The sequence below is a fragment of the Chlorocebus sabaeus genome, chromosome 25 (genome assembly GCF_047675955.1).
Source record: "Chlorocebus sabaeus isolate Y175 chromosome 25, mChlSab1.0.hap1, whole genome shotgun sequence".
Classification (NCBI taxonomy): Eukaryota; Metazoa; Chordata; class Mammalia; order Primates; family Cercopithecidae; genus Chlorocebus; species Chlorocebus sabaeus.
This window is the reverse complement of record NC_132928.1, coordinates 49,626,391-49,650,323: the sequence shown is the minus strand read 5'-3', so window position 1 is coordinate 49,650,323 and position 23,933 is coordinate 49,626,391. Positions and strand designations below refer to the sequence as shown.

Sequence of the window (23,933 nt, the reverse complement as noted above, 5' to 3'; positions counted from 1 at the left end):
GGTCAGTGCTGGGGAGAAAAGGGAACGGGCATTCATTTTGCCTCCCCACCACCTTTCTCCACTCCCTCGACTGGTTGACCGAAGTGATACATAGACTTCCTTTCTCATTTTTGTCTTTGTTGGGGGTATCTCTGTTCTGGGCCTCTCCTGACCTGCCGCCTCCAGCTCCTTAGCTTCCGGGCCACATCCTTCTCTCTCTTCCCCCGCCCAGACCCTAATGTTTTAACCCCATGCACCCAGAGGCCTTTGGTGTGTGTTTGGCTCTTGCTCCGTGTTCCCAATCACAGGTTGGGGCATCAAAACTATTTCCTGGATTCCAAGACATCAGCTGTGAGACACACTGTTCATTTTGTGACAGCCCAAGAGGTAGAAGGATAGGAAAAAACCACTACATGTATAGAGATTTTAAGGGGAACTCTATTACAGAAATGCTAAAATTTTGAAACACTTAAGACAGAGTCGAGGAAATATGGTAATAATAGTAATTAATATTTACGGAGCACCTGTCATTTCAGGCACCTTACTAAGTACTGGGCATACATTGTCTCATAGTTTCCTTTCCACAATTTAAAGATTCCTGTGGTGTCACACATCCATCTAACCCAGGCAGTGGGCGTTTGGCAGGCAGGAGTGGTGTAGTGATAGTGATTTGTTCTTGACTTGCTGCCTCTGAATGGAGCTACTTCCTGATTCTGGTGCTAGGTCGCTAGCACGGGCTCCTGCCCTGAAATGGTCACTGAATGAGAACTGTAGGCATCTTTGGAAATAGGCCTCTTTCTAGAGAAAGCGGAACTGGAACCATTGTTCCCCTTCTCTGCTGTTGGTGTTTCTTGATAAATTCAACTCTTTGTGGTAGGATAATGCCTTTGTAGATGTTAGTTTTCAGACTCACCCTCCTTCTTTTCCTGAGCAGCTTGCAGATTGGTTTCTGAAGTGGCTAGATGGAACCATGTGTACGTCTTTTAGCCATATGGTCCTGGAAAATTATTTTTAAATGAAACTTATAAGCTGTTTTGACCTCCAGTTTACACTTGCCCACATACCCACTGGTCCCATTAGCTGAACCAGCCTTTCTGAGCAGTGCTTCACACCATTTCAACACATTTGGTCAGGGGAGGAGTGATGTCAACACATCTGGTCAGGGGAGGAGGAAGAAAGAACACGGATCATGGAACTGGAACACCTAAGAGAAGGTAAATCTCAGGGGACATTGTGGGCATGAACATCATAAAAATTCCCTGATCATGTTCCACTTTGAGGCTACAAGAGGTGTTCAATGGCTGCAGATGGACTTCGTCTTGAATTTCTTCCTTCTTGAGAGTGCTGGAGGGAAAGATTAGCTTCCAGCTGACTCACATGTTTAGCCTCTTGCAATGCAGAGTTTTAGTTTTCCCATGAGTTGCATATCTAGATACTAACCCAGTCTGCTCCTGGATGAGGGTTACCACTTCCAAACGGTATTCCCCAGTGCATGGAGCCTTTCTTTAAAATAAGAAAGTGAAATCAGAATTTAACCTCTGAAAAGGAAATGAAAGGGTCAAAGTCTGTGGGGATGATCCAGGGTAAATGGGAGGTGGGAGATTTCATTGGAAGCTGGAGGTCTCCTGTGAGCCGTTGGTGTGTCAGCCCTTGAGCCAGATCGTGTTGGGAGGGCACTGGCAGAATCTGCTGTCAGCCTGCAATGAAGAATGTCCTCCACTCTAACCCAAAGGGGTATTCCCTGGTAAGGCCCTGCTGAGAAGCTCGGATTGGTCTCGCTTCATCTCTGTCCTGAGGTTTCTTGAGAAAGATTGGTTGTGGGCCCACAGAGGGCTGCTCTCATCCCACCGTGGGCTGTGTGAGTATGGCCCATGCTCTCTGCTGAGAACACCTGTATCTTGAGGCGGAAACAGAGACAGAGTGAAGGTCACGGGGAGAGAGAAGAATTTTGCAGCCATACTTGGCTGGCTTCAGGCATTTAGTCTGACTGAATAGGGTTCATTTCTTCAGTGACTAGGGCAGTAGATTCTCTAGGGCAGTGCTGCCCTGGGGCAGAGCATGTGTTTCTGAGCACCTGGTTCACCCCCTTTCTATTACAGAGCAGCTCCCACCATATGTTTGGGAAATTGGTAGTATCCAATTTAGGCCTTCATTGCTATTCACTGGCTAATCAATCAGCAAATATTTGTTGAGTGATAAGCATTGTTTGCATTGCAGTTGGGGAAATGAACTACTCACAGAAGGAAAATTGGCAATTGTTACAAAGCTGTGTTTGAAAAAGGCCAAAGGAGTGGTTCAGCCATTTCTTGTAGGAACTCAGGGGAGGAAAGTCACAGAGGGCTAATCTGATCACCAAAGGCCTTCATGCCAGTAGTTATTTATTACACGCTTGCCTTATGCCAGCAGTTTGCTAAGGGCCTTCACAGGCCATTATTATGACAATCCTTACCCCGGAAAATATCTGAGCTATGGATATTGTCTTCCTCTTTTTTTAAAACAGATAAGTAACTTGCCAGGTTTACACAGATGCTGGAGGAGGCCATTGACTCCAGCTCTTTTTGGCTCTCTGGAGCCTGGGCAGGTAGAGAGGTGGGTGGAGGAGGAAGGATACTCCAGGTGGAAAAACAGTGTGTGCCAAGCTATGAAGGTGAGGTTCGTAAGGTGTGTGTTTGAGTGACAGTGAGCAGTGTTGGTTTTGTCCCCCTTCTCTTCCAGGGCACAGGCCACAGGCCACATCTGCTATGTGTACCTGTGATTCCCAGCACCAGAGCTTGGTACAGAGTAGGAGCCCACTGCAAGTTCATGGTGGCCAGTGGCCTGAGCCTCACAGGATTCCAAATGACAGTGTGAGTGTAGAACCTTCTGCTGGTGCCGTGGATCATCTTGACTCAGACTGGGGGTGTCAGCCAGGTGTGAGGGGTAGGGAAGGCATTTTGTCCATCCAGTGATGTCACTGCCCAGAAACTGTCAGCAAGGAGGAAGGAAGGCATGAGTTGGTGACCGCATAGTGCTGACTAGCTGGACAGGGCATAAACCAACTCTGTGTCAGGAGAACTCCTGAAGACTTCGGTGTAGAGTCCAGAGCTGAGGGTTGGTAGCTTCTGGTCACTAGACCACCAGGTCTCGCTGGCTCTTTGTGGTTTGGGTACATCTGTGCCTCTGCCTTCACGGAAGCCCAGACCCACTTAACACTCGGAGGCTGCATATTTCTTGTTAAGAGTTGTTTGCCATCCAGCACCTGAATGGCTGTCAGAGCTGGAAGGGGCATTAGAGATCATTCATCCTGGCCCTTGCTGATCCAGGAGGAAGCAGAGGCCCAGAGAGACATGTGGAGCTCACGGTGCTGCAGCCAGTTAAACTCCAAGCAAGGCTTCCTACTCCACCCAGTGCCTTCCCTGAGCTTGTGAGTGGGGCAGGGGATGCTGCCCTTGACTCCAGACCAAGCCCCCGGTGGGGACTCAGCAGAATCCCCACAACACCCTCACTACAGGGCATCCTCTCACCCATCACTCCAAAATTTACAGCTGTCCAGCTTCTCTTGCCTTGCCACCCTTCCCCTCTCCATTAGTCCATTTATTCTGTTGTTGGTACAAAAATTACCCTGTTCAGAGCAATAATTGCACCAGGAAAAGGTTTTCTCCCCACTGGTAGAGCTGGACTGATACTAGTGATCATTTTGGTGTTAGGCATTTGAGTCACCTGACACTTCAGAAAGTCTCTGTCACTCAACTCTGCTTTGCTTTGACAGTAAAGCTTAAATGCAGCTTTGCTTTAACAATGGAGCACTCAGATAAGGACCTTCTCTATTCCATCTCCTGTTACTTGTCAAAAGACAAAATTACACCACATTAAAAAATCTTAACTGGCTTTTATTGTGATTCTAGAATCAGGCAACAGCACATTCTGTCTTACAAAATGAGTATTCTGATGAGCTGAGCAGAAGAGTTTGGCTTTATAGACAGAAAAAGGCTGAAGAAAGCAGAAACAGATCAAAAATCAGATGGGTTATTTCGGTTGCTTTTAAAGGTTAAAGCAGAGGAGACTTCCTTATGTTGGCTGAAACTGGCTTGTTTGGAGATTTGGCTGTTATCTCACTCTCTCCTGATTTCTTGAAAGGTCAGATCAACAGCTTAGTTTTGGCTTGGTGGCGTGGGACTTCAGCTTGAGGGACTCCATCGTGGTTTGGTCTCGGGCCTTGTGCAGGAACTCAGTCCCAACCAATGGCCTCCTAGAAATATTTAACAATTCTCCCCTTTTGGTCAGGTTCTCACCTAGGTGAGAGTGTTACTAAAACAGGGCATCAGCACTACTCTCAGTAATCATCATTTTGGGTTTTCAGTCTTAACACATCATTTATAGGTTAAGGTACGCTCATTATCACATGTTACTTGGAGTTTTGATCATTCACTCTGGAGAGAGACCATTTAGCATTCGGCAGATGGCTGCATAAAGATGTTTAAGACTTTTTGAGAGGATATAGTATAACAGGGAAACTACTATAATGACTCTCCCCAGGATGATACTGAGAGTTTACAATATGTCGCCTAGCCATGGACCCATGAAGCAAACCAGCTAAAATCGAACAGATGAAAGAGCGAGCCAGATGAGGAATCTACCCTTTTTAACCAAGTACTATTTGTTCATTTTTTGCGACTGAGTCTCAATACCCTATGTATCTATCCATGTGCAACAAAAAGTGTCAGCAATTGCACCGATTCCCTGTTCAGCTAATAGGTAGCATTTCTATTATCTAGCATCCCATGACTGGGTTAAATTAAAGCAAGGAGTAAGAACACATGGGTCTAAAAGTCTGACTCTATAAAAGGGACCACTAGTACAGTTTGAACAATAGTTGTGTTAGGGATGTTGCGGAAGTTACCCCCTGGGTGGACTAAAGGATCCCTTTGGTTATGTAAAGATCTGGGTTGAGCGTTACAAATCCAACATTTCATGAAGTTACCCCCAGAAGCCACTGATTGTGAAATTCTGACCACAGCATTATCCTGCCAGACAAAAAAAGGTAGACGTAATCAAGGATAAAGTGGAAGACTTATTCCAATGAATCTCTTGTTCAGATGTTTTAGGAAAGCATGAAATTGTCAACTTCTTGTCCTAGTTTGCAGTTTGATTGTCTCTGGTTATGGCATTGGGCATTTTGGTGAACTCTTTGTGTGGCTTACACATCAGGCATGAGACTTGTCCCTTGAAGTTGTTCAGCTTCTGCTTCTAGGGCTCTAGGCACAGAAGAGTTCTTGTTCTTAGTTGGAGAATTGTAGCTAGTTATTGGAAGAAACTGGAAGAATTCAGGATGCAATCCGTCTTATAGGTAGATGATAAAAACTTGAAAATGATCAACAAGGCTACAATCTAATAACAGGTGTACTATAGTTTGTCTTCAGGAATGTATTTTTTCTCTCTGTAGTCACCCCCATTTCTACCAAAGATAATCAGGGTAAGCGAGAGGCAGAGGTCACAGTGAGCCGAGATCGCGCCAATGCACTCCAGCCTAGATGACAGAGCAAGACTCCATCCAAAATAGAATAGAATAGAATAGAATAGAATAGAATAGAATAGAATAGAATAGAATAGTCAGGGTAAGACTAATTTGCTCGCAGAATATGTTTAGTCTCATCAAACTTGGCCTGATTATTTACATAAGTGTGGCAAGAATAGTGATTGATCACATAGGCTCATCTTAAGTTTGCTTTGCTGGAACTTATCTATAGGAAATCTCAGATTGGACTTTTAACAACCTCTCAAGGCTAGGAAGCCAAACCAAGCCCAACTTCAGATTTCACCTGCAGTACCTGTAGATTCATCGTACGTATATTCTCAAGTATGGCATCACACTCAAAACCTCGGTAACATCACCAGTGTTTCCTATTGTATCCTGTTTTAAAGAGAGCAGATGCTTATTGAACTTATGCAGATAACAGTATTGCCATAAAAATAAGAATATTCACAAATAGTTTCTGAATTCCAGAGAGGTCTTATAGGGAGAAAATGTTTCCATTTTTGTTCACAAGAGTATACTTACCAACTTGCTGAAAACTATAGATAGCTTAAAAGAAAATAAGTTTTCTTAAATAAGGACAACAAAACATTAGAAAGAACCAACAACATTTCAAATTTAAAAACCATAACAACCCATAATTCTTCATTGGTTCATTTAGTCTCATGTAATTAATTCTTGTTCTGCTTGATCTTGGTTATCAGTTTTGCAGACCCATCGGTTTTTTTCATTAGAGTTCTGGAAATTCTTTGACAGTCCAATCATATTATCTCGAAGTTATCAGAAATGGTACTTATCAGAGACTTTTCCGTGGATCTCCTTGAAGATGAAGCACTTTAGGATTATAGTTGCTTAGAAAAAAGCTTTTAGAAAAACAGAATAAAGCAATTAACTGTAGACAATAAGACTTAAAATGTTTGTGGTAAAAATCTGATGAGAGTTCATAATAATAATGACACAATTGACAAGGAAATTTGGTTATTGCTGTGCATACAACATTTTAACCTAATAACTGAAATTAAGGCTGATAATACATCATATTTCTAGGCATATCATATAATTTTGGGGATACACATTAGTAACAATTGTAAATATACATTAATAAATATAACTCAAAGAAGATTAAACATCATTTCTTGTTTGACAATGCTTCGCATATAATTAATACATCAAATGAGCCTAACTAGTTTAGTATCTCTGCTTTGCAGAATCTTTGAGATGTTCCAGGGCCCTCTGGAATGTTTCAAAGTTACTTCAAGTTCAGAAAGCCTTAATTTAGAATTTGATTTTGGGAAGTTTGTACAAAATATCGAAGGTTTAAAATTAAAACACTTAATCAGGCTGGGCATAGTGGCTCATGATGATAATCTCAACACTTTGGGAGGCCGAGGCAGGAGGATACCTTGAGCCTATGGGTTCGAGACCAGTCTGGGCAAAATAGGGAGACCCCATTTCTACAGAAAAATTTTAAAAAATTAGCCAGGTGTGGTGGTGTGCACCTGTGGTCCCAGCTGCTTACGCAGCTGAAATGGAGAATTACTTGAGCCCGGGAGGTGGCGGACAAGTGAGCCATGATCGCATCACTGCACTCCAGCCTGGATGACATAGTGAGACTTTATCTCAAAACAAAAACAAAGAAGCAAAACAAAAAAAATCACTTGATCAAACTGGATCACAGGTCACTGTTAAGTCACAGTCATTTATCTAACCAGAATGATAATTAAAAGACTTCAAAAGGAAAATATAGAATGTTACACTGTTGCAGAAAAAAATCTTAGCTCTTTTATAGGGAGGACTCCATTTTCTTAAGTGATCAAAGATCTAATAAAGACAACATGAAGCACAGGGAATCATCTTGATAAAACAAAGGATCCTTCTTTCTTAGGATAATTACCTACAAGGTACAGAAAAACCTTTCACTATTTCCTTTTAAGAACAGATCAATACTTCAAGAAAACCTTGTTTTAACAGAGAGGACCAAATTCTGATTTTTCATCAGTGTACTTTTGATATTAAGGCTCATTAAAAAAACACACAAAAACTATAAGTTAGCCCATTTGACCACACTTGAAGTTCTTTTCTCTTCACAACTTCCTTGTATCTGTTAGTTTGTCCTGTACTCTTCCTCTTTCTCGTTGTGAAATAACCAGTCACTCTAGAACAAAATGACTCTTTTTCCCTTAATCAAAATACATCCTTGTATTTTATGACTTCCTTTGTAAACCACGCCATACTTCCCTTGCATATGGAATTATGTTCCTTATTATTTCTAGTTTTAGTTGCTTATATTAATTAGTTTTTACTCCTTAGTAATCTTAGTTTCTAATGAAAACTAGCAAGCATTGTGAACTGTCTTCCATTAACATTCACCATTTCATAATTTCTAGAAACATGTTTCCTCAACTTTTCATGCTTATTACAGACCCGATTGTATTCTCTATGCCATACAAAAACAAGATGCCAAAGCATATATACTTTAAACTTATGTTCAGCAATTAATGTTTCAGTATTTTAATTTACTTGGAAATGTTATTTTATGAATATCTGTGACTTAATTTAATGTAAAATAACTGTAAGAAGAGGCTGGATATGTGGACAGCAGCCAAATGAAGAACCACCTTCTGGTTGTAGGTTTTCTTCTAAAGTTAGTTAGAGCCCCCACAGACTGTTGAATAGAGATTGACATACTCAGATCCACAGAAAGAAAAGATCATTTGATGGCTAGAGAGGCCAGTGAGGGGTGGAGCACATTAGAACCTCACCAGGAGAGAAATAATATGTTGATATTTCTCTGGAGGCCCTGCTGTGAGAACGTGTACTAGCTCATGGGACACGGAGGGTAGGTTGGAGGTGAGGTCAGTAAAAAACCAGATCATGGGTTCATGCCAACCTAGGACAGGCATGAGGAGATGGAGGTTTGGGTGGGGGAAGAGATTTCACAGGTAGAGTGGACAGGATGTGGAGGCAGGTTGGGATCAGCAATTCCATGGTAGGGGCAGAGGGATTGCATCCTGGGCCTGGCATGCAGCAGGCGCTGACCATACCTGCCTTTGTGCAGGCTACCTTGGAGGTGAGGTTTAAAGCCAAAGGATGCACCCCAGCTTGCAGATACTTGGATAGGCTCAGGTTGCTATCCTTGTGTGCTAAGGGAGTCAAGAAAGCTCCCCAAAAAGTGTGTGGTGGGGGTGTGTTGAGGAAGTTGGGGAAATGGCATCCTAGGATGTGGCTCACCTGACTCTGCTAAATACTTTTGAAGTCTGACTCTGGTAAATACCTCCATCCACTTCCTCTCCCCAACTCCCCAGCCACTTCCCTCTTACCAAGGAGTCCAGAAGCTGCAATGCCAAAAGCAGACTACCAGCAAAAAAGGTGGGGAAAGAAGGGGGTGTTGTGGCCACAGGCCTTCCTTCAAGCTCCCAGAGCCCCCTCCCTTGTATCAGCCCCAAGAAGGGCCAACTTAGTTACCTTCTTTCCAGGGATGCATCAGGGTGTGCCAGGCTTTTCCTGCATCTGTCTCATGGAGGTGAGGGTAACACTCCTTCCCCAGGCATAAGGTGTTCTTAGGAGCTCTGATACCTTCTGCAATTGTGTTCTTCTCAGACATTGTAAGGAGTTAAGTTCTAGGGTGGAGTATTAGGGTGTTTTTGCATTGCTAAAAATAAGTACCTGAGGCTGGGTAATTTATAAAGAAAAGAGGTTTAATTGGCTCAGGGTTCTGGAGGTTGTACACAGCATCTGCTTAGCTTCTGGGGAGGCCTCAGGGAGCTTTTACTCATGACAGAAGGCAAAGCAGGAGAGGAAGCAGGAGGGGGTTGGGAAGTGCCACCCTATTTTAAACAATCGGATATTACAAGAAGTCAGAGTGAGAACTCACTCATTACCAAGGGCACAGTGCCGAGCTGTTCATGAGGGATCTGCCCCCATGGTCTAATACCTTTCACTGTACCTCACCTCATCTAACATTGGAGATCACATTTCAACATGAAATTTGGAGGAGACAAGATCCAAACCATATCAGGTAGGGTCAGAGGTCCTGCTAAAACTGTGACCATCAGGAGTGTTTTTCAGATGTTAGTATTCTGTACGTAATGGGTGCTAGGTGGGCTGCCTGTGTAAATTCCATTCCCTGCCCCTGGGGCATGAGCTTCAAATGGGAGTTGCGCTTGCCACCAGGCAGGCCTCCTTCTCCTCTCATCTGCCGCAGAGACGCAGGTGGGTCCAGCTGCCATGGAGGTCATCCTGAACTGTCCAGGCAAACACTCCCAAGTCTGGCCCCTTCTTGCTCCCTTCTATTCTGGCTCCCGTGCCTCCCAAAAACCCTCCTGTCCAGGCAGCATGGTCTTTGCTCATCCTGTCCTCCTCCACCTTGCTCAGGAAGTTCCCTCCCCCTGGACCGACGGTCTAGGTTCAGCTCTGTTTCCACCTTTCCTGCTGAGCCCATGCCTTGGTCTGCAGGGCCGACCTCTCCTGGCTGGGTCCAAACTTGAGAGTTCTGTGCCACGTGATTTGGCCCCTGTCACTGCCCTCTCACGGCTTGTGTGACTTCCTCTGTGCGCACCTTGGCTTCCAGCTGGAGCAGCCTCCATGTAGGTGGAACTTTGGTAGATGCTCATGGGGCACCTGACCTGGAATCTGAGCTCAGGAGAGCTGCCTGGTATATGAGCTTGTTTCTTCTCAGATCCTGGGCTGTGGCCCAGAATGGTGCCATTATTCTCTCTGCCAATGTTTCAGCAGCCAGCAGCCTTGTGACCTGGGGCCTGATGCAGGGGCAAGGTTAATTTGCCAGACTCTGGCCTCAAGGCTTCTTTCCCTGCAGTTCCTGGATTCCAGATGCTCTCATTTCTGGCTGGGGACCCAGTTCCTGATACCCTTTACCCCAGTCACTCAAGCTCTGCCCACTACCAGTACCTCTGGCCCCAGGAACCTTCCCCAAGGGTCCCCTGGGGAATTCCAAATCCCCTAAGGCATGTTCTCCACCCTTCTGAACTGATCCCATTTAGGGCCCCAGGGACAGAGGCAATACCAGGGCTTTTCCCTGGGTGGGGGGAGGGTGGGGGGTGGCGAGGAGCGGGACAGACTCCTTCAACATCTCTCATCCCCTATCCCTGACCTCACATAGTAGTAATGGGGAAACAGATACCATTGTGAGGCAGTGTTACTTATGCTAATCATCCAAAACACAGGTTCCGTTTTGTGAGATGCTAGCGTAATGCAGACCAGCTGGAATATCTCAGAGGTCCTTTTCCAAGGAAGGTGTGACCTTTGTCATAAGAGCTTTGGGATCAGGTGCTGTGGGGTTGGCAGGGGTGAGGCATTGCACTGGGGGAGATGGGTGGGCAGAGGGGGTGCCAGCCCCTCTTATTTACCCTTGGGTTTTTTGTCTTTTCAGCCTGGAGGCCGGCCCTGAATCTCGCCGCCCTGGACTGTGCTGAGGAGACCAACAGCGCAGTCTGCAGAGACTTCAACATCCCTGGCTTCCCGACTGTGAGGGTGTGTGACTGACAGGAGGGGAAGGCAGGCTAGGCCTGCTTTGTTTCCCTTTATAAGGGAAAGGGGCCATGTGGGATGTGTCTGGATGGGCAGATTTCGGCTGCTCTGATTTGAGCTGGGAGGTGATCATCACTTGGGCTGGTGAGAGCTCCCAGCTCCCAAGGTCCTCTTCAATTGCTCTCCCTCCTGACCTCCAAGCCTTGGAGGTCTGACCTAACTCTATAAAACCAGGATTCAGGCTCTGACCCATCTGTGGGCAGGGTCAGACTCTAGGAGCCTAGTGGTTCCCCACAAAGGGACCCCAGACACTCTGGCAAGCCTCAGCCTCCTCAGGCAAATGCCTTGAACCACAGGTAGCTGAGAAGGGACCTGTCAGGATAGCTTCACCCCACTGTCAGAATGTCAGTGCCTCAGGCAGCAGGGATCCCCAGCACGGGAATTATCATACCCAAGGCATGAGGGCTCTGTCACCCCAGCTCTGGTGGAAAGTGGCACGAGATCTCTGATGATGCCTTACCTGCCAGCCTGCCCACCGCAGGGCATCAACAGCTTAATTAATGTCTGAACAGCTTCCAAGGCTTTCAAATAGGAGGCCTTGGATAGTCCAGGGCAGCAAGGCTGCTGCAGTTATGGTGAGGGCCCTCCCCTAGGCTGAGGCCTGGCTCTAATCCAATTAGTTTTCTTCCAGATTAGAGAAGCCAAATTCAAATCTCTGTCTCTGTATCACCAGCTATAAATAATATGTACCCTTCCACCAGAATGGCATCTAGAAAAGCAGTTTCCTCTGTAGCCATTAAGAATAATTAGGAAATGCCTTTGAAAGCTGAAATGCCAAGGATTGTCCCTGGAACAAGATACCTCTGAGCTGGGGGTGGGGGTGGCCAAGTTTCAAACAGAACTGTGAGCCAGAACACAGCTTAATTACCCCAGCAGCATCCATCCGGGAAGTAAGGCTGTGGCTCCACCAGGAACGTCCAGCTCTAACTCCACGTGACCTTTCTGTTCCTCAAGCCCAGTGCAACGCCCCCTGGACTGAGGGTTTCCACACCTAATAGAAGTCCCTTCCTAAACTGTTACCACATAGGGTCAGGGCCCCCCAGGCCCCGGGTTTAGCTGAGACCGGGTTGGTCTCCAGACAGTGTGGTGAACCAACAGCTACTGCCACATCATTGAAAAGTGGCAGCAGAGAGAGTGCATGCCAATCATCCCTTTGAAATAAAAGGCCTTCCCGGCAGGGACATGGCGCTATCCTTGGCCCTAAGGTTTATAATTGAAAATATTCAAACAGGGCACTCTGTTCCTTTGGCTGAACCAGGTGAGCAGCCCTCAATGGGAAGCTGTGGGCAAATTAGTGTGGCAGCAGGAACCATCATTCACAGGCTGATGTTTTTCTCACAGTGAGCGTGGGGCACAGGGGTACAGCCACTGCCCAGCCCCCAGGGGAGGGGTTGACACTGGTACAGCAGCCGGGGCAGGATGACCAATTGACAGCCAGGGCCTGATACCTGGGCTTTCTGACTCTGCCTGGAAGAAGCTGGGCACAGCAGGGATGAAGGAGGTGGCCTAGGCTCAGCAGGTCAGAGGCTCCTCAGCGCCACCCCATGTCACGCAGCGCACGCAGCCTGGATGCCTCAGGTGAGAGTCACCATCTCCTGAACTGCCTGGCTGGCTGTGGGAGGGGCGCTGGGAGGGCCCTCGCTGCGCTCCTCAGCCCTCCCCTGTCTCCAGACGGGCAGCACCTGGCAGGGCCAGTCTGGTAGTCATCTGTCCACAGACCAACACGGTAGCCTCACCCGGCACAGCCTTTCCTGCCTCTCCTGAGGAACCTGCAGCTCAGTTTTGGCCAGGGGGGACTCAGTGCCCAGTCCGTAGGCCAAATGGCTTGAGCTGGCAGGTCCCTGCTCTGAGGTCCTATGCAGCAGTTCTCAAATAGTTTCTTACTGTGACCAACTGTAAGCAGTACACATTTTTACATTGTGATCCCAAAGTTGGTATGTGTCTATTATCACTAGAACACAAGTTTCAGATGAATTCTTCCTGAGTGCAGTTAAACTGTGATATTTTCTGTTCTATTTTTTTTAATACGGCTGTGATTAAATACATTGATTTGACAGCTCATTACAAGGTTGTTTCTAGTGTTTGGAAAACACTACTCAAACAGATTCCAATCTCCAGAGATTCGGGTCCTTGAAGAGCCTGGGTGCCCTTGGGCATCGTGGCCAGATCCTTAGGTAGCAGAGCTGCCCTGGGGACCGCTGGTGGGCAAAGACATAGCCCTGTTGCCCTGCCTGCTGCCCCCTGGGGGCTGGAGCCTGTCCTTGCACTCTGCCCATGAAGAGCTGAAAGGTGAGGACCCGTGTGAAGCAGGGGGAGGAGAGAGTGCTTTTGGTATGGGGACAGGCCCACACACAAGAGTCTGGCCTCCCCCAGTGGCATGTGTGACTGACCTGCCTCCGGCCACTTGCCAACATGAGCAAACAGTGAGCTTCTACCAGCCCAGCCTGTTTAGTAAACACCTGGGCCTGAAGGGCAGGCTGGCTGTGTCAGGTCCCCATCAGGCTGGAGCCAGAGTCCAACTGGAAGGAAACAAAGGTGTGCGAGAGGGAGGGGCTGGTTGGCTGCAGGTTCTGACTGGAGCTTGGTGACCTAGAGGCTGGAACTTCCGAGTCAAGGGACTTCTCCTTGGGCCTTAGGAGTGCCCTTCAGTGGGTATAGAATGGGACTTTTGATGGCCGGAGGCCTGGCCGGAACAAAGGGTACACAGCACAGCAGCATAGGGGTGGGGAAGGGCGGATCTTGCCTCTTCAAGGCTCTGAGGAGATCAGTGATGTTTCAAATCCTGGCCTCACTGCTTACTGTATGTGGCTTGGAAAGTCACTTATCAGTGCCCCAGCCGTGGACCCCAGTTTCCTTGTCTGTAAACATGGGGTGATAACATCCACCTAAGAGGACCGTTGCCAAGTGTGAAGTGAGGTCTTCCATATGAAAGTGCCACCACACCACGCTGGTGTGATTTGGACTTCAGTAAAAGTTTGCTTCCTTCGTGTTGTCCCATCTCCCTCCTGGGCCACCCATGGGGCTGCTGGTGCCTGCTCTGTGGCCGCTGCTGGACTGTGTGGCAGTCCATCTGTCTGTCAGCAGCCGCTGCGGGCATGCTTGCTGGGTGCCCAGCACCACACTCACCACTGCAGGCGAGGCCAGGAGCGTGAGATCCCCAGAGCCCATGGCCAGTGAGAGGCAGCCAGCAACAGGTTCCCAGGGAATGCCACAGGAGTTTGCTGGGCTCACGGAGCTCTTTCACTCGTCAGAAAGCAGTTCGTGTAGGAGGGGACTTCAACTTGGTATTGGGGTTTGGCTAGGAGAGAGGAGTGTAGGTGGGCCTCACAGGCAAGAAGGTGAGAGCCAAGGCCCTGTGTGGGCAGGGTGAGGTGGCGTGTTGAGGAGACTTGTCCAGCTGGGCAGAGGCTCATGTTGAAGGATCAGGCAGAGCTGGGGGAGGAGGGAGCCCAGAAATGGCAGGTCCTTGAATGCAGGTTTGGGAGCGGGGATGCCCTGTACAGAATCTGGGCTGTTACCTTTTGTGGCTTTTGCTAGAAGGTGAGATGTCGGGGAGGAAGGCAGGACTCCAGGATGTCTCCTGTCTCTCTCTGGAAAAAGGAAGTGGGCCCCTTTCTCAGCAGTCAGGTGCTGTTTTTGGGGTCTTCTCCAAGGATCATCCACAGTGTTGGAAGTGGTTAAGGTGGATCCTCATGGGCTTACCATAAATATCTGGAGGCTAGACCATTTTCCTTAAAACATGTTATAAAAGCTGGAATTGAATGCCATCGGTGTCACCCCTGGGAAGTGTGCTTTCTCTTGAGCTCTTTTGACCCCAAGAAAGCAGTCACTCCGTAGTTTCGTGAAGACCAGCTGGGTGTTGCCTGGTTTTCTGCCATTAGGGAGCGGCTGGAGGTCTTCCAGAAGCTCCTGTGTAAAGTGATGAAAGAAAAGGGATGGGTGATGACTGCTCCTGAGAAAAGAAACACACTCCCGAAGTCTTAATTGTCTGCTTCCAGGGAGCTGTGGTGGTTTCCCTTGGGCAGGGCACACACCTCCATGGTTGACTTAATAAGGATACATTTTCATCAGAGGACAAAAATGTGCCCTGACTTGATTTCCACATGAGCTTCCAGGGTGATCAAAGGGCAGAGATTCTCTGTTCAGCTGAACAGATGTCTATTGAGAGATGCCAGACACTGTGGAGCTTGCAGAGATAAATAAAATGTCATCCTGCCTCCTGGTCAAAGGTGGGTGCATGGGTGGGTAGTGGATTCAGGTTGAAGTTCATTGCAGCTGGAGTGGTGGGAATGGAGGGCAGTGTAAGGTTAGTTTGGGTTTGGAGTCTGGACGGCCTTGAATGCAGTGAGTTTGGACATTATTCATTGACAGTGGGGAGTCATGGAAGAAATTTGAGGAGGAGCAAAATGTTCAGACCAGAACTGTGCGTTAGAAAACTAACCTTAGTAGCAGTGAGGAAGATGGCTGGAGAATGAAAAGATTGAGTATACTAAAACTTCTGAGAGCATTAAAGGTGGAGACTGATGTGGTGACCCAAAAATACATCATCGTCTGTCAGGCCTGGTCTAGACAAGGCAGGTGGAGGAGAGGACTTTTGAAGAGGTAACACGGAGGTCAAATTCACAGAACTTGTCAGCTAACTGGATGACAGGTTTTTGAAGAGGGGGATGGTGTGGGTGGCAGGGAGGAGGACCGGTCGCTGGGTGAGGTAAACACAGGTGGCAAAGCAGGTTGGGAGAGGGGTGACTCAGTCTTGGGGATGGTGGGGAAGGGGATGCATCCTGACATCTGGGTGGAGGCCACCAGAAAGAACCAGGAGTCTAGGACAGGGGAGCACTGAGATGCAGAGGGTTTAGCTGGCAAATCATTTGGACAAACAAAGTCATTGGCTTTGGCAAGGGAGAAATGATAGGTTTGTTCATTGATCCCTTTATCCACTCATTCATTTAGAAACAAGATTGAGCAACTTCTTTGTGACACTGCTTTCAACAGCTTTTTAAATAGAAGAGTGTCAGGACCTGACGTGTGGCTGTAGGAGAGACCGGGGTAGGAGATGGGGGTGGGCAGTGGGCACAGGAGAGCAGTCGAAAGTGAAGCTAGGACCAGGGCAAGGGTGGCCAAGTAGGGCTGGTCAGTGTCAAGCCAACCAGGGAAGGGTGGCAACATGAAGGCAATGAGGGAGAGCAACCACGAAATGTGGCACAAAAGATGACGAATGCTCGCCATGGGAGGACAAAGCAGGCAGTAATAACACTACCACAGAGAGGCCGGGAGGGTGGGGAGAGATCACTGCAGTGGCTGAAGAGAAAGTCACCACAGAGCTTCCTTAGAACGGCTTCAGCTGAGGGTCGTGGGGATAGCGAGAGAGCAGTCCAAGGAGCAAGGGCAGACACTGTTCCAGGAATGTTGGCAGCATGGGGACACGGGAAGGAAATGCGGTTGCTGGAGAAGGAGGGAGGGCCTTTCTTCATCCCCATCCTCCTTCCCTTCCCATCCTTTCCTTTTTTAAGGTTTAGACTAGAAGGATTCTAATCTCTTTGTAGGCCTGGGGGGGCTGTGGTAGAAAAGAGGAATGATGTGAGGTGGCTAGGAAGAAGTTCCTGAGGAGTGTGAGGCGTGGGAGCCAGAGCTTGGAGGAGACATTGGCCTGGGAGGTGGGTGCGAAGCTTCCGAGGACAGAGGGAACAGCTGAGGTGCAGCAGGGCCTTCCCTTCAGCCTGTGTCCTGGGGAGAGGCTCTTGGGGTCCCTGCACCCCGCTGGGCCACTCTGGCTGACCGAGCTTCCTGGTCAGACTCCAAGCTGCATGTAGTTGCTGGGATCTTGAGAGGTTGCCTTTTTAAAATTTTTTAATTTTTTGAGACAGAGTCTCTCTCTGTCACCCAGGCTGGAGTGCAGTGGCGTGATCTTGGCTCACCGTAACCTCCACCTCCCAGGTTCAAGCAATTCTCCTGCCTCAGCCTCCTGAGTAGCTGGGATACAGGTGCACGTCACCCCATTTGGCTAATTTTTGTATTTTTAGTAGAGACAGGGTTTTACCATGTTGGCCAGGCTGGTCTCAAACTCCTGACCTCAAGTGATCCACCCACCTCGGCCTCCCAAAGTGCTGGGGTTACAGGTGTGAGCCCCCACACCCAGCCTGGAGAGGCTGCCTTTTGGTGGAAGTAATGCAAGGCCCTTTTAATGTGGGTACCTGCTCAGATGTGGGTGACCTGATGGTTGATGACAAAAAATGACCATATTACTTTTCAGAGGTGAAAATAACAGCTGTAGCTGTGGGAAAGCCACCCAGTTCAAGGCTTCATGATGTCAGTGTTGTTCTCGTGTGTAGAAGCTAGTCAAAGTGTAACCTGTCTGTAAATAAACAAGAGCACCATCATTATGAATAACTGCAGCACAACATCTCCCTCGGGTTTCTTTTTTATTTTATTTTATTTTATTTTTATTTTTATTTTTTTTAATTTTTTTTTGAGATGGAGTCTCGCTCTGTCGCCCAGGCTGGAGTGCAGTGGCCGGATCTCAGCTCACTGCAAGCTCCGCCTCCCCGGTTTATGCCATTCTCCTGCCTCAGTCTCCCAAGTAGCTGGGACTACAGGCGCCCGCCACCTCACCCAGCTAGTTTTTTGTTTGTTTGTTTGTTTTGTATTTGTTAGTGGAGACGGGGTTTTACTGTGTTAGCCAGGATGGTCTCGATCTCCTGACCTCATGATCCACCCGTCTCGGCCTCCCAAAGTGCTGGGATTACAGGCTTGAGCCACCGTGCCCGGCTTATTTTTAATTTTTAACTTTTTGTAGAGATGGGGGCTCACTGTGTTGCCTAGGGTGGTCTTGAACTCCAGGGTTCAAGTGATCCTCCCTCCTAGGTCTCCCAAAGTGCTGGGAATACAGGTGTGAGCCGCTGCACCTGACCTGGTTTATTATTTGTCGGCAAACCAAACCTCAAATAGATGTATCCTCAATTTTGTTTATGAAAAAGTATCAGTCCATAAATACTGTAACTTACATTATCAATATCTCATAATCAAGGAAATTTATGATTTTCATAAGTATTAGAATAACAATTGTATTAGGCAAATAAAATTAAATAACTGTAAAGAACACTATTTAAATATGTGTGGTATGTATAAGTGGATGGTTTTCATCCACGATAAAAGTTTGTATTAATGTTTTGAAAAGAGAGAGTAAAGCAGTGAGCAGGAGTAAGGGGCCAGGGGAGGTCACAGGGAGCAGAAGGTTGCAGGTGGGGAGAGACAGGTGGCTCCTCTGCAGCCTTTGTTCCTCATGTGGGAGAGGGTAGCAGGTGGCTTCCAGATTTTCTGCCTACAAATGGCTGTAACAGACAAGTCCTAGCTGATCATGGTTCCTAGTGTTTAAAAGGTATGAAGGAGGGAAGGGGATGCTGATGGTGGGTGATGATGATGCCGTTAACGTTTACCGGTTCCTTGTGGTGTGCACCAGGTACCGTGCTAAGCATTTTAGGTATGTGGTCATGGAATCCTCACAAGTCTTCAAGGTAGATGGCGTCATCCTCATTTCAAAGATGAGAATGCGAAGGTTCGGAGCAGTTGATGCATTGCCTAAGGTCACACAGCAAGAGAAAAGCAGAACCAGTCCTTGAACCAGGTCTGCCGGAGCCCAGGGCCTGTTCTCAGCCACCAGCTTAGGATAAGGCCAAACAGCTCTATCCCAAGGAGGGAGAAGGAAACCAGTGTTTGGCTGTTGGAGGCAGAAGCCCAAGGTAGTGAAAAGTGGCCCTGAGGCTAGGGTCCCACAGGAGAAGCCTCTTCCCAGCCTGCAGGCTCTCCCCTAGGCAGTTCAGTGGCCGGCTTCCAGGACAACTCAACTGTGTTCCCTCCTGAATCGGAAGAGTGCAGGCAAAAGCCTTGGCAGCTGTGTTGCCACCTGGGCAGAAGCCCAGATTGCCAGGAGTCAGGCTCTGTTCTCTCTGTCCTCGTGCCCCAAGGAGGTGACAGACTAGGCCTGGAGTGTCATGTACGTGGGAAAAGAGGACAAAGTGATGTGTTAAATCAGCTAGTCTGTAGCAAGGCATGTTTTCCAGGGACTCAGGCTCTCCCTTCAAGAGGATCTGTTCTGGAGATCCCTTCCTTGATTGTGTCTGCTGTGTTGGGCTGGGACATCTCAGTGGACAGACACACCAGCCTCTAAGCCCCTTTTCCCAAGTAAGGAGCAAGGGCACATTGACATAGAAGCAAGCTGACATTTCCCAAGGGATGTAGGAAGTGCCTGCACTTCATATTTTCAGATGGGTCTGCAAAGGAAAACAGCAATGGTACTTCATCACTCATCCATATGGTAAGTATTTGTCAATAATTACATGCTAGGTACTGTGCTGCCTCAGCCTCCTGAGTAGCTGGGATACAGGTGCATGTCACCACGTTTGGCCAGAAATGGCCCTCGTGGAGAAAAGTGTATGAACTGCTGCCCACAGGATCCCTGGATGCTTCCGAGGGGTGGATGGGAGGGTAATGGGAGGGAGCCAGTGTCCAGCTCCTAGAGCAACCTCCCCCCAACTCACCATTTTACAGATGAAGAAACAGGCTCGGCTGGGCACAGTGGCTCATGCCTGTAATCCCAGCACTTTGGGAGGTTGAGGTCAGGAGTTCGAGATCAGCCTTGCCAGTATGGTGAACCCCATCTCTACTAAAAATACAAAAAAAAAATTAGGTGTGGTGGCGGGCACCTGTGGTCCCAGCTACTTGGGAAGCTGAGGCAGGAGAATCCCTTGAATCCGGGAGGCGGAGGTTGCAGTCAGCCAAGATCATGCCACTGCACTCCAGCCTGAGTAACAGAGCAAGACTCTGTCACAAAAAAAAAAAAAAAAAAAAAAAAAAAAAAAAAAAAAAGAGATAGTCTCAACAACATTAAGTGATTTGCCCAACTACCGCATTGAATAAGTAGGCAGATTTTCAGAGCAGTAAGTGGCTGCATTCTTGGCCACTATCTATCACTGATGCCCGCCTGTGTGTTTGCTTCTAGTTCTTCAAGGCCTTTTCCAAGAACGGCTCGGGAGCAGTATTTCCAGGTGGGTGCCCAACTCTGGTTGTCCTGTTAGCATCTTCCTCCCCCAACCTCCCTCTTCGCCTGGGTTTCTATTGGGGTGGAGAAAGCCCTGGCAGTCGGCAGGGTCGAGGGTGAGGTGCTCCCCACGGGAAGTCTAACTTGTGTCTTCCTACAACTGTTCTCTCAGTCAGCCTTAGGGAAAGGCAGGTTGAAGAAGCCCTTCAGGTTGGACGTATCCAGGGCCCTAGGGTCGGGGCAAGGGCACCATATTCCCAGAAGAGCTCTCCTCTCACAATGGGGTTGGTACCCAGAGACCAGACCAGAGCCCTTGGGGAATGTCTTGATGGCTCCCAGTTCTGAGAGATTCTTTCCTGTCTGAGCGATGGGTGTCCTTGCATTGCTTGGGGCCACAGGAGGACCCCTCAAGCCCCATTCTTCTAGCACAGGGAAGGACTGATGCCTCGTCTGTCTCTGTCAGAGCTGGCTGTGCCCTCAGCCCTTTGTTTCTGAGAGTGAAGGTGGCAAGTGTGCTGTGAAAGCAGCTCTGCTCTCCTGACACCCCGCTCACGCCTGTTTTCATTTATAGTGGCTGGTGCTGACGTGCAGACGCTGCGGGAGAGGCTCATTGACGCCCTGGAGTCCCATCATGACATGTGGCCCCCAGCCTGTCCACCACTGGAGCCTGCCAAGTACTTTGGGCTGGGGCAGGTTTAGTGCATAGTGGGCCAGGATCCCAGGCCTAGGAGTGAGAGGGTGGTGGGAATAGCAGGGCGGGGACCCCAGTTTATTCTCTTTGCTGCCTTTGCCTGTGGGGCTCACACCCCAGTCTGCTGGAGCTACTCCAGAACCAAGTGGCAGCTGATGGCTGGTGGTGGGCTTCCTACCGCGCAGGTCCTACTGAAGAGCCCTGTTGTCCTGGGGCTGACTGATGGGTGCAAGGATCCATCCCACAGGTGGGAAGGAAAAGATGGGTGGGGTTTCTCCAGGTTGTACCTGCTGTTGTTTCTTGCCTCCTGCCCTCAAAATGTTTGGCGGACGCAGCAGATTTTCACATGCTCTATCCCCGGAAAGGCCACTGAAAGTCAGAATGGCATGAGGAGGAAAAAGGAGATCAAATATTTTGAGGGAAATGGAGGGGAGGTGGAGAGAAGGTGGTTATGCCTGGAGCATGGGGGTGGCCCCTGACTGTACGGCAGAGCGTCAGGTGCAGTGGCTGGTGCTCTGTATCTGTCGACCAGGCAAGCTTCCCAGCTTGCCTCTTTTCCAGGAAAATGAAGACAGTAAGGTGCATGGGGTCTTGCCCATACTCTCCCAAAGAAGGAGGCAGCTAGGTTAAAAACACTAGGCCCCCCACTTCTGGATCAGAACTCAAGATAGGATAATGCACACCTCAGAGGACTCTTGCCAAGAAGGAACAAATCCATGCCCAGTCTTGAACACAGTGGAGGCCCCAGGTGCTAAGAAGGCCTCACAAGGCCACTGTTGGTGCGCAGAGGCTCTCTTAAAATTTTGTGTGCAGGTGCTCTCAGAGCCATGGCCCTGCTGAGAGATTGTGTTTCCAAGTGTCAGTTGGGGTTGAATCCAACTCACAATGACTCCTTTGTCATCTTTCCCAATTTTCCATCCTCCAGAGGGCCTTCGGGGAACCCTGGATGCAGCATAGTCTTTATGTGGTTTGGGATTCTGCAGCCAGACCCTGTCTCTCCAGAAAACACCCATGTCAGCCTGTGTCCTGGCCCTTGCTTCTTCCATTTCTCAATGACTGTGTTTCCATCTCCCTCCTTCCACACACATGTACATCCCTCATGGCACATTTTCAATGGGGTATCTCAAAAGCAACAGATCAAGCAAACCTACCAAGGTCTCTCAAAGTGATCCTTTTTTTTTTTGAAGACAGAATCTCGCTCTGTCGCCCAGGCCAGGAGTGCAGTGGCGTGATCTCAGCTCGCTGCAACCTCCACCTCCTGGGTTCAAGCGATTCTGCTGCCTCAGCCTCCCAAGTAGCTGGGACTACAGGTGCCTGCCACCAAGCCTGGCTAATTTTTTGTATTTTTAGTAGAGATGGGGTTTCACCATGTTGCCCAGGGTGGTCTCAAACTCCTGAGCTCAGGCAATCCTCCTGCCTCGGCCTCCCAAAGTACTAGGATTACAGGCGTGAGCCACCGCACCCAGCCCAAAGCTATCCTTTTAAAGAACTTTAGGAAGGAGGCAGAGATGTGTGATGAAAGGTGAGCTGCCCCTTTCAGAAATCTGAGGGTGGGAGTGGGGAAAGGGGTACTGGCCCGCATGAAGGTTGTGCTCTTCTGCCAGCTTAGGGAAGTGGTCTGAAAGGCTGGCTACCTGATGCCACCCTAAAGGCTCAGTGCCTCCTTCCCTCCACCCTAGTGGGGTGCACTCAGGTGATCACCTGTCTGTCATATCCATTTGGACTGTCACTGGCTGGGCTCCAGCATCAGTGCCATGTTTTCATTTGTTTTGTTTTGGAAACTGGGCCTCAGTTTCCTCATCTTAAAATAAGGAGATTGGGTTAGATATATAGATGGCTCCTAAGGTCTCCTGAACCCAAGGCTTTCTGATTCTTTCATTCCTTTTTAATGCCTGCTTTAGGATCAAAAGAGCCCATCTCCCACTTGGTCGTGACTTGTCACAGTTTAGACTTACAGCTGTTGGGTTCTAATACCCCCAGCTGTCAGGGGAGCAATAAAAACCACATCCAGTCAGCCTGGGCCTGCCCCAGCACATGGAGACAACTGGCTCAAAGCAGCCCTTCCCAGTCCCCCTCCCCACAGGGCCTCCTACCCACTCCTGACTTTTTTTTTTTTTTTTTTTTTTTTTTTTTTTTTTGAGAAGGAGTTTTGCTCTTGTAGCCCAGGCTGGAGTGCAGTGGTACGATCTCAGCTCACTGCAACCTCCACCCCCAGGGTTCAAGTGATTCTCCTGCCTCAGCCTCCCGAGTAGCTGGGATTACAGGTGCCCGCCACCACACCCGGCTAATTTTTGTATTTTTAGTAGAGACGGGGTTGCACCATGTTGGCCAGACTGGTCTCTAACTCTAGACCTCAGGTGATCCGCCCGCCTCAGCCTCCCAAAGTGTTGGGATTACAGGTGTGAGCCCCCGCACCCGGCCCACTCCTGACTCTTAAAAGAGACAGGAAGCAAAAACAAAACCAAGCACCCAAGGTAGGTCAGATGAAGAGCCAGGGTTAGATAACAAGGGCAACATCTTTTAGGACTAAAGGTTTGGTTGACTTCCTTGGAGGGCCCTGTGTGGAAGCGGAGGAGGGTGGGATGGCCGTACCAGCAGCACTGCATCACCAGCAGGCGTTGCCAGCGGTTTTGTCTTATTTCTGCTGGCTGTGCAGAGTGACTGCCAGAGTTGTCTCTTGCAGGCTGGAGGAGATTGATGGATTCTTTGCGAGAAACAAGGAAGAGTACCTGGCCCTGATCTTTGAAAAGGGAGGCTCCTACCTGGGTAGAGAGGTGAGCTGCCCTGAAGTTCCCTGCAATTCCTGGATAGCCATGGAGAGAGAGCCCCAGTTTGGGAAAAGGGCTTTTCCTGCCAATTCTAGGGTGTTGGCTGCCTGGGTCTTTTAGCCTGGCATTGGCCTGACCCCTGCTGGGAGCCGTGGGAAGTGCAGGGGCTGGACCTTCACATTTAAAAACCTTTCTGTTTATTCTTATCTCCTTCATGGAAACCAAATGTAACACCTGCTGTTATTGAGCATTGGACCAGATTGCTGACACACGTAGCTGCTAATCCCCAAAATTAATGAAGGTGATCAAATAGAATGCCCAAGATCACACAGCTAGTAAGTTGGTAGAAGGCGGCTTTGAACCAGGTCCTTCTGGCTCCAAAGCCAATGTTGTTTCCACAAT

The 23,933-nt window shown here is 48.5% G+C and overlaps 1 protein-coding gene across 2 annotated transcripts in view; it reads left to right on the top strand.

Moving 5' to 3' along the window:
- QSOX1 (quiescin sulfhydryl oxidase 1) overlaps nt 1-23,933 on the top strand; it is a 43,443-nt gene that overhangs the window by 771 nt on the left and 18,739 nt on the right. For both annotated transcript variants that reach the window (XM_007989311.3, XM_007989312.3), the window contains exons 2-5: nt 10,881-10,981; nt 20,034-20,079; nt 20,644-20,746; nt 23,447-23,537. In XM_007989311.3, coding sequence (XP_007987502.3) covers nt 10,881-10,981; nt 20,034-20,079; nt 20,644-20,746; nt 23,447-23,537 — 341 coding nt within the window. The remainder of the gene's footprint in view (nt 1-10,880; nt 10,982-20,033; nt 20,080-20,643; nt 20,747-23,446; nt 23,538-23,933) is intronic.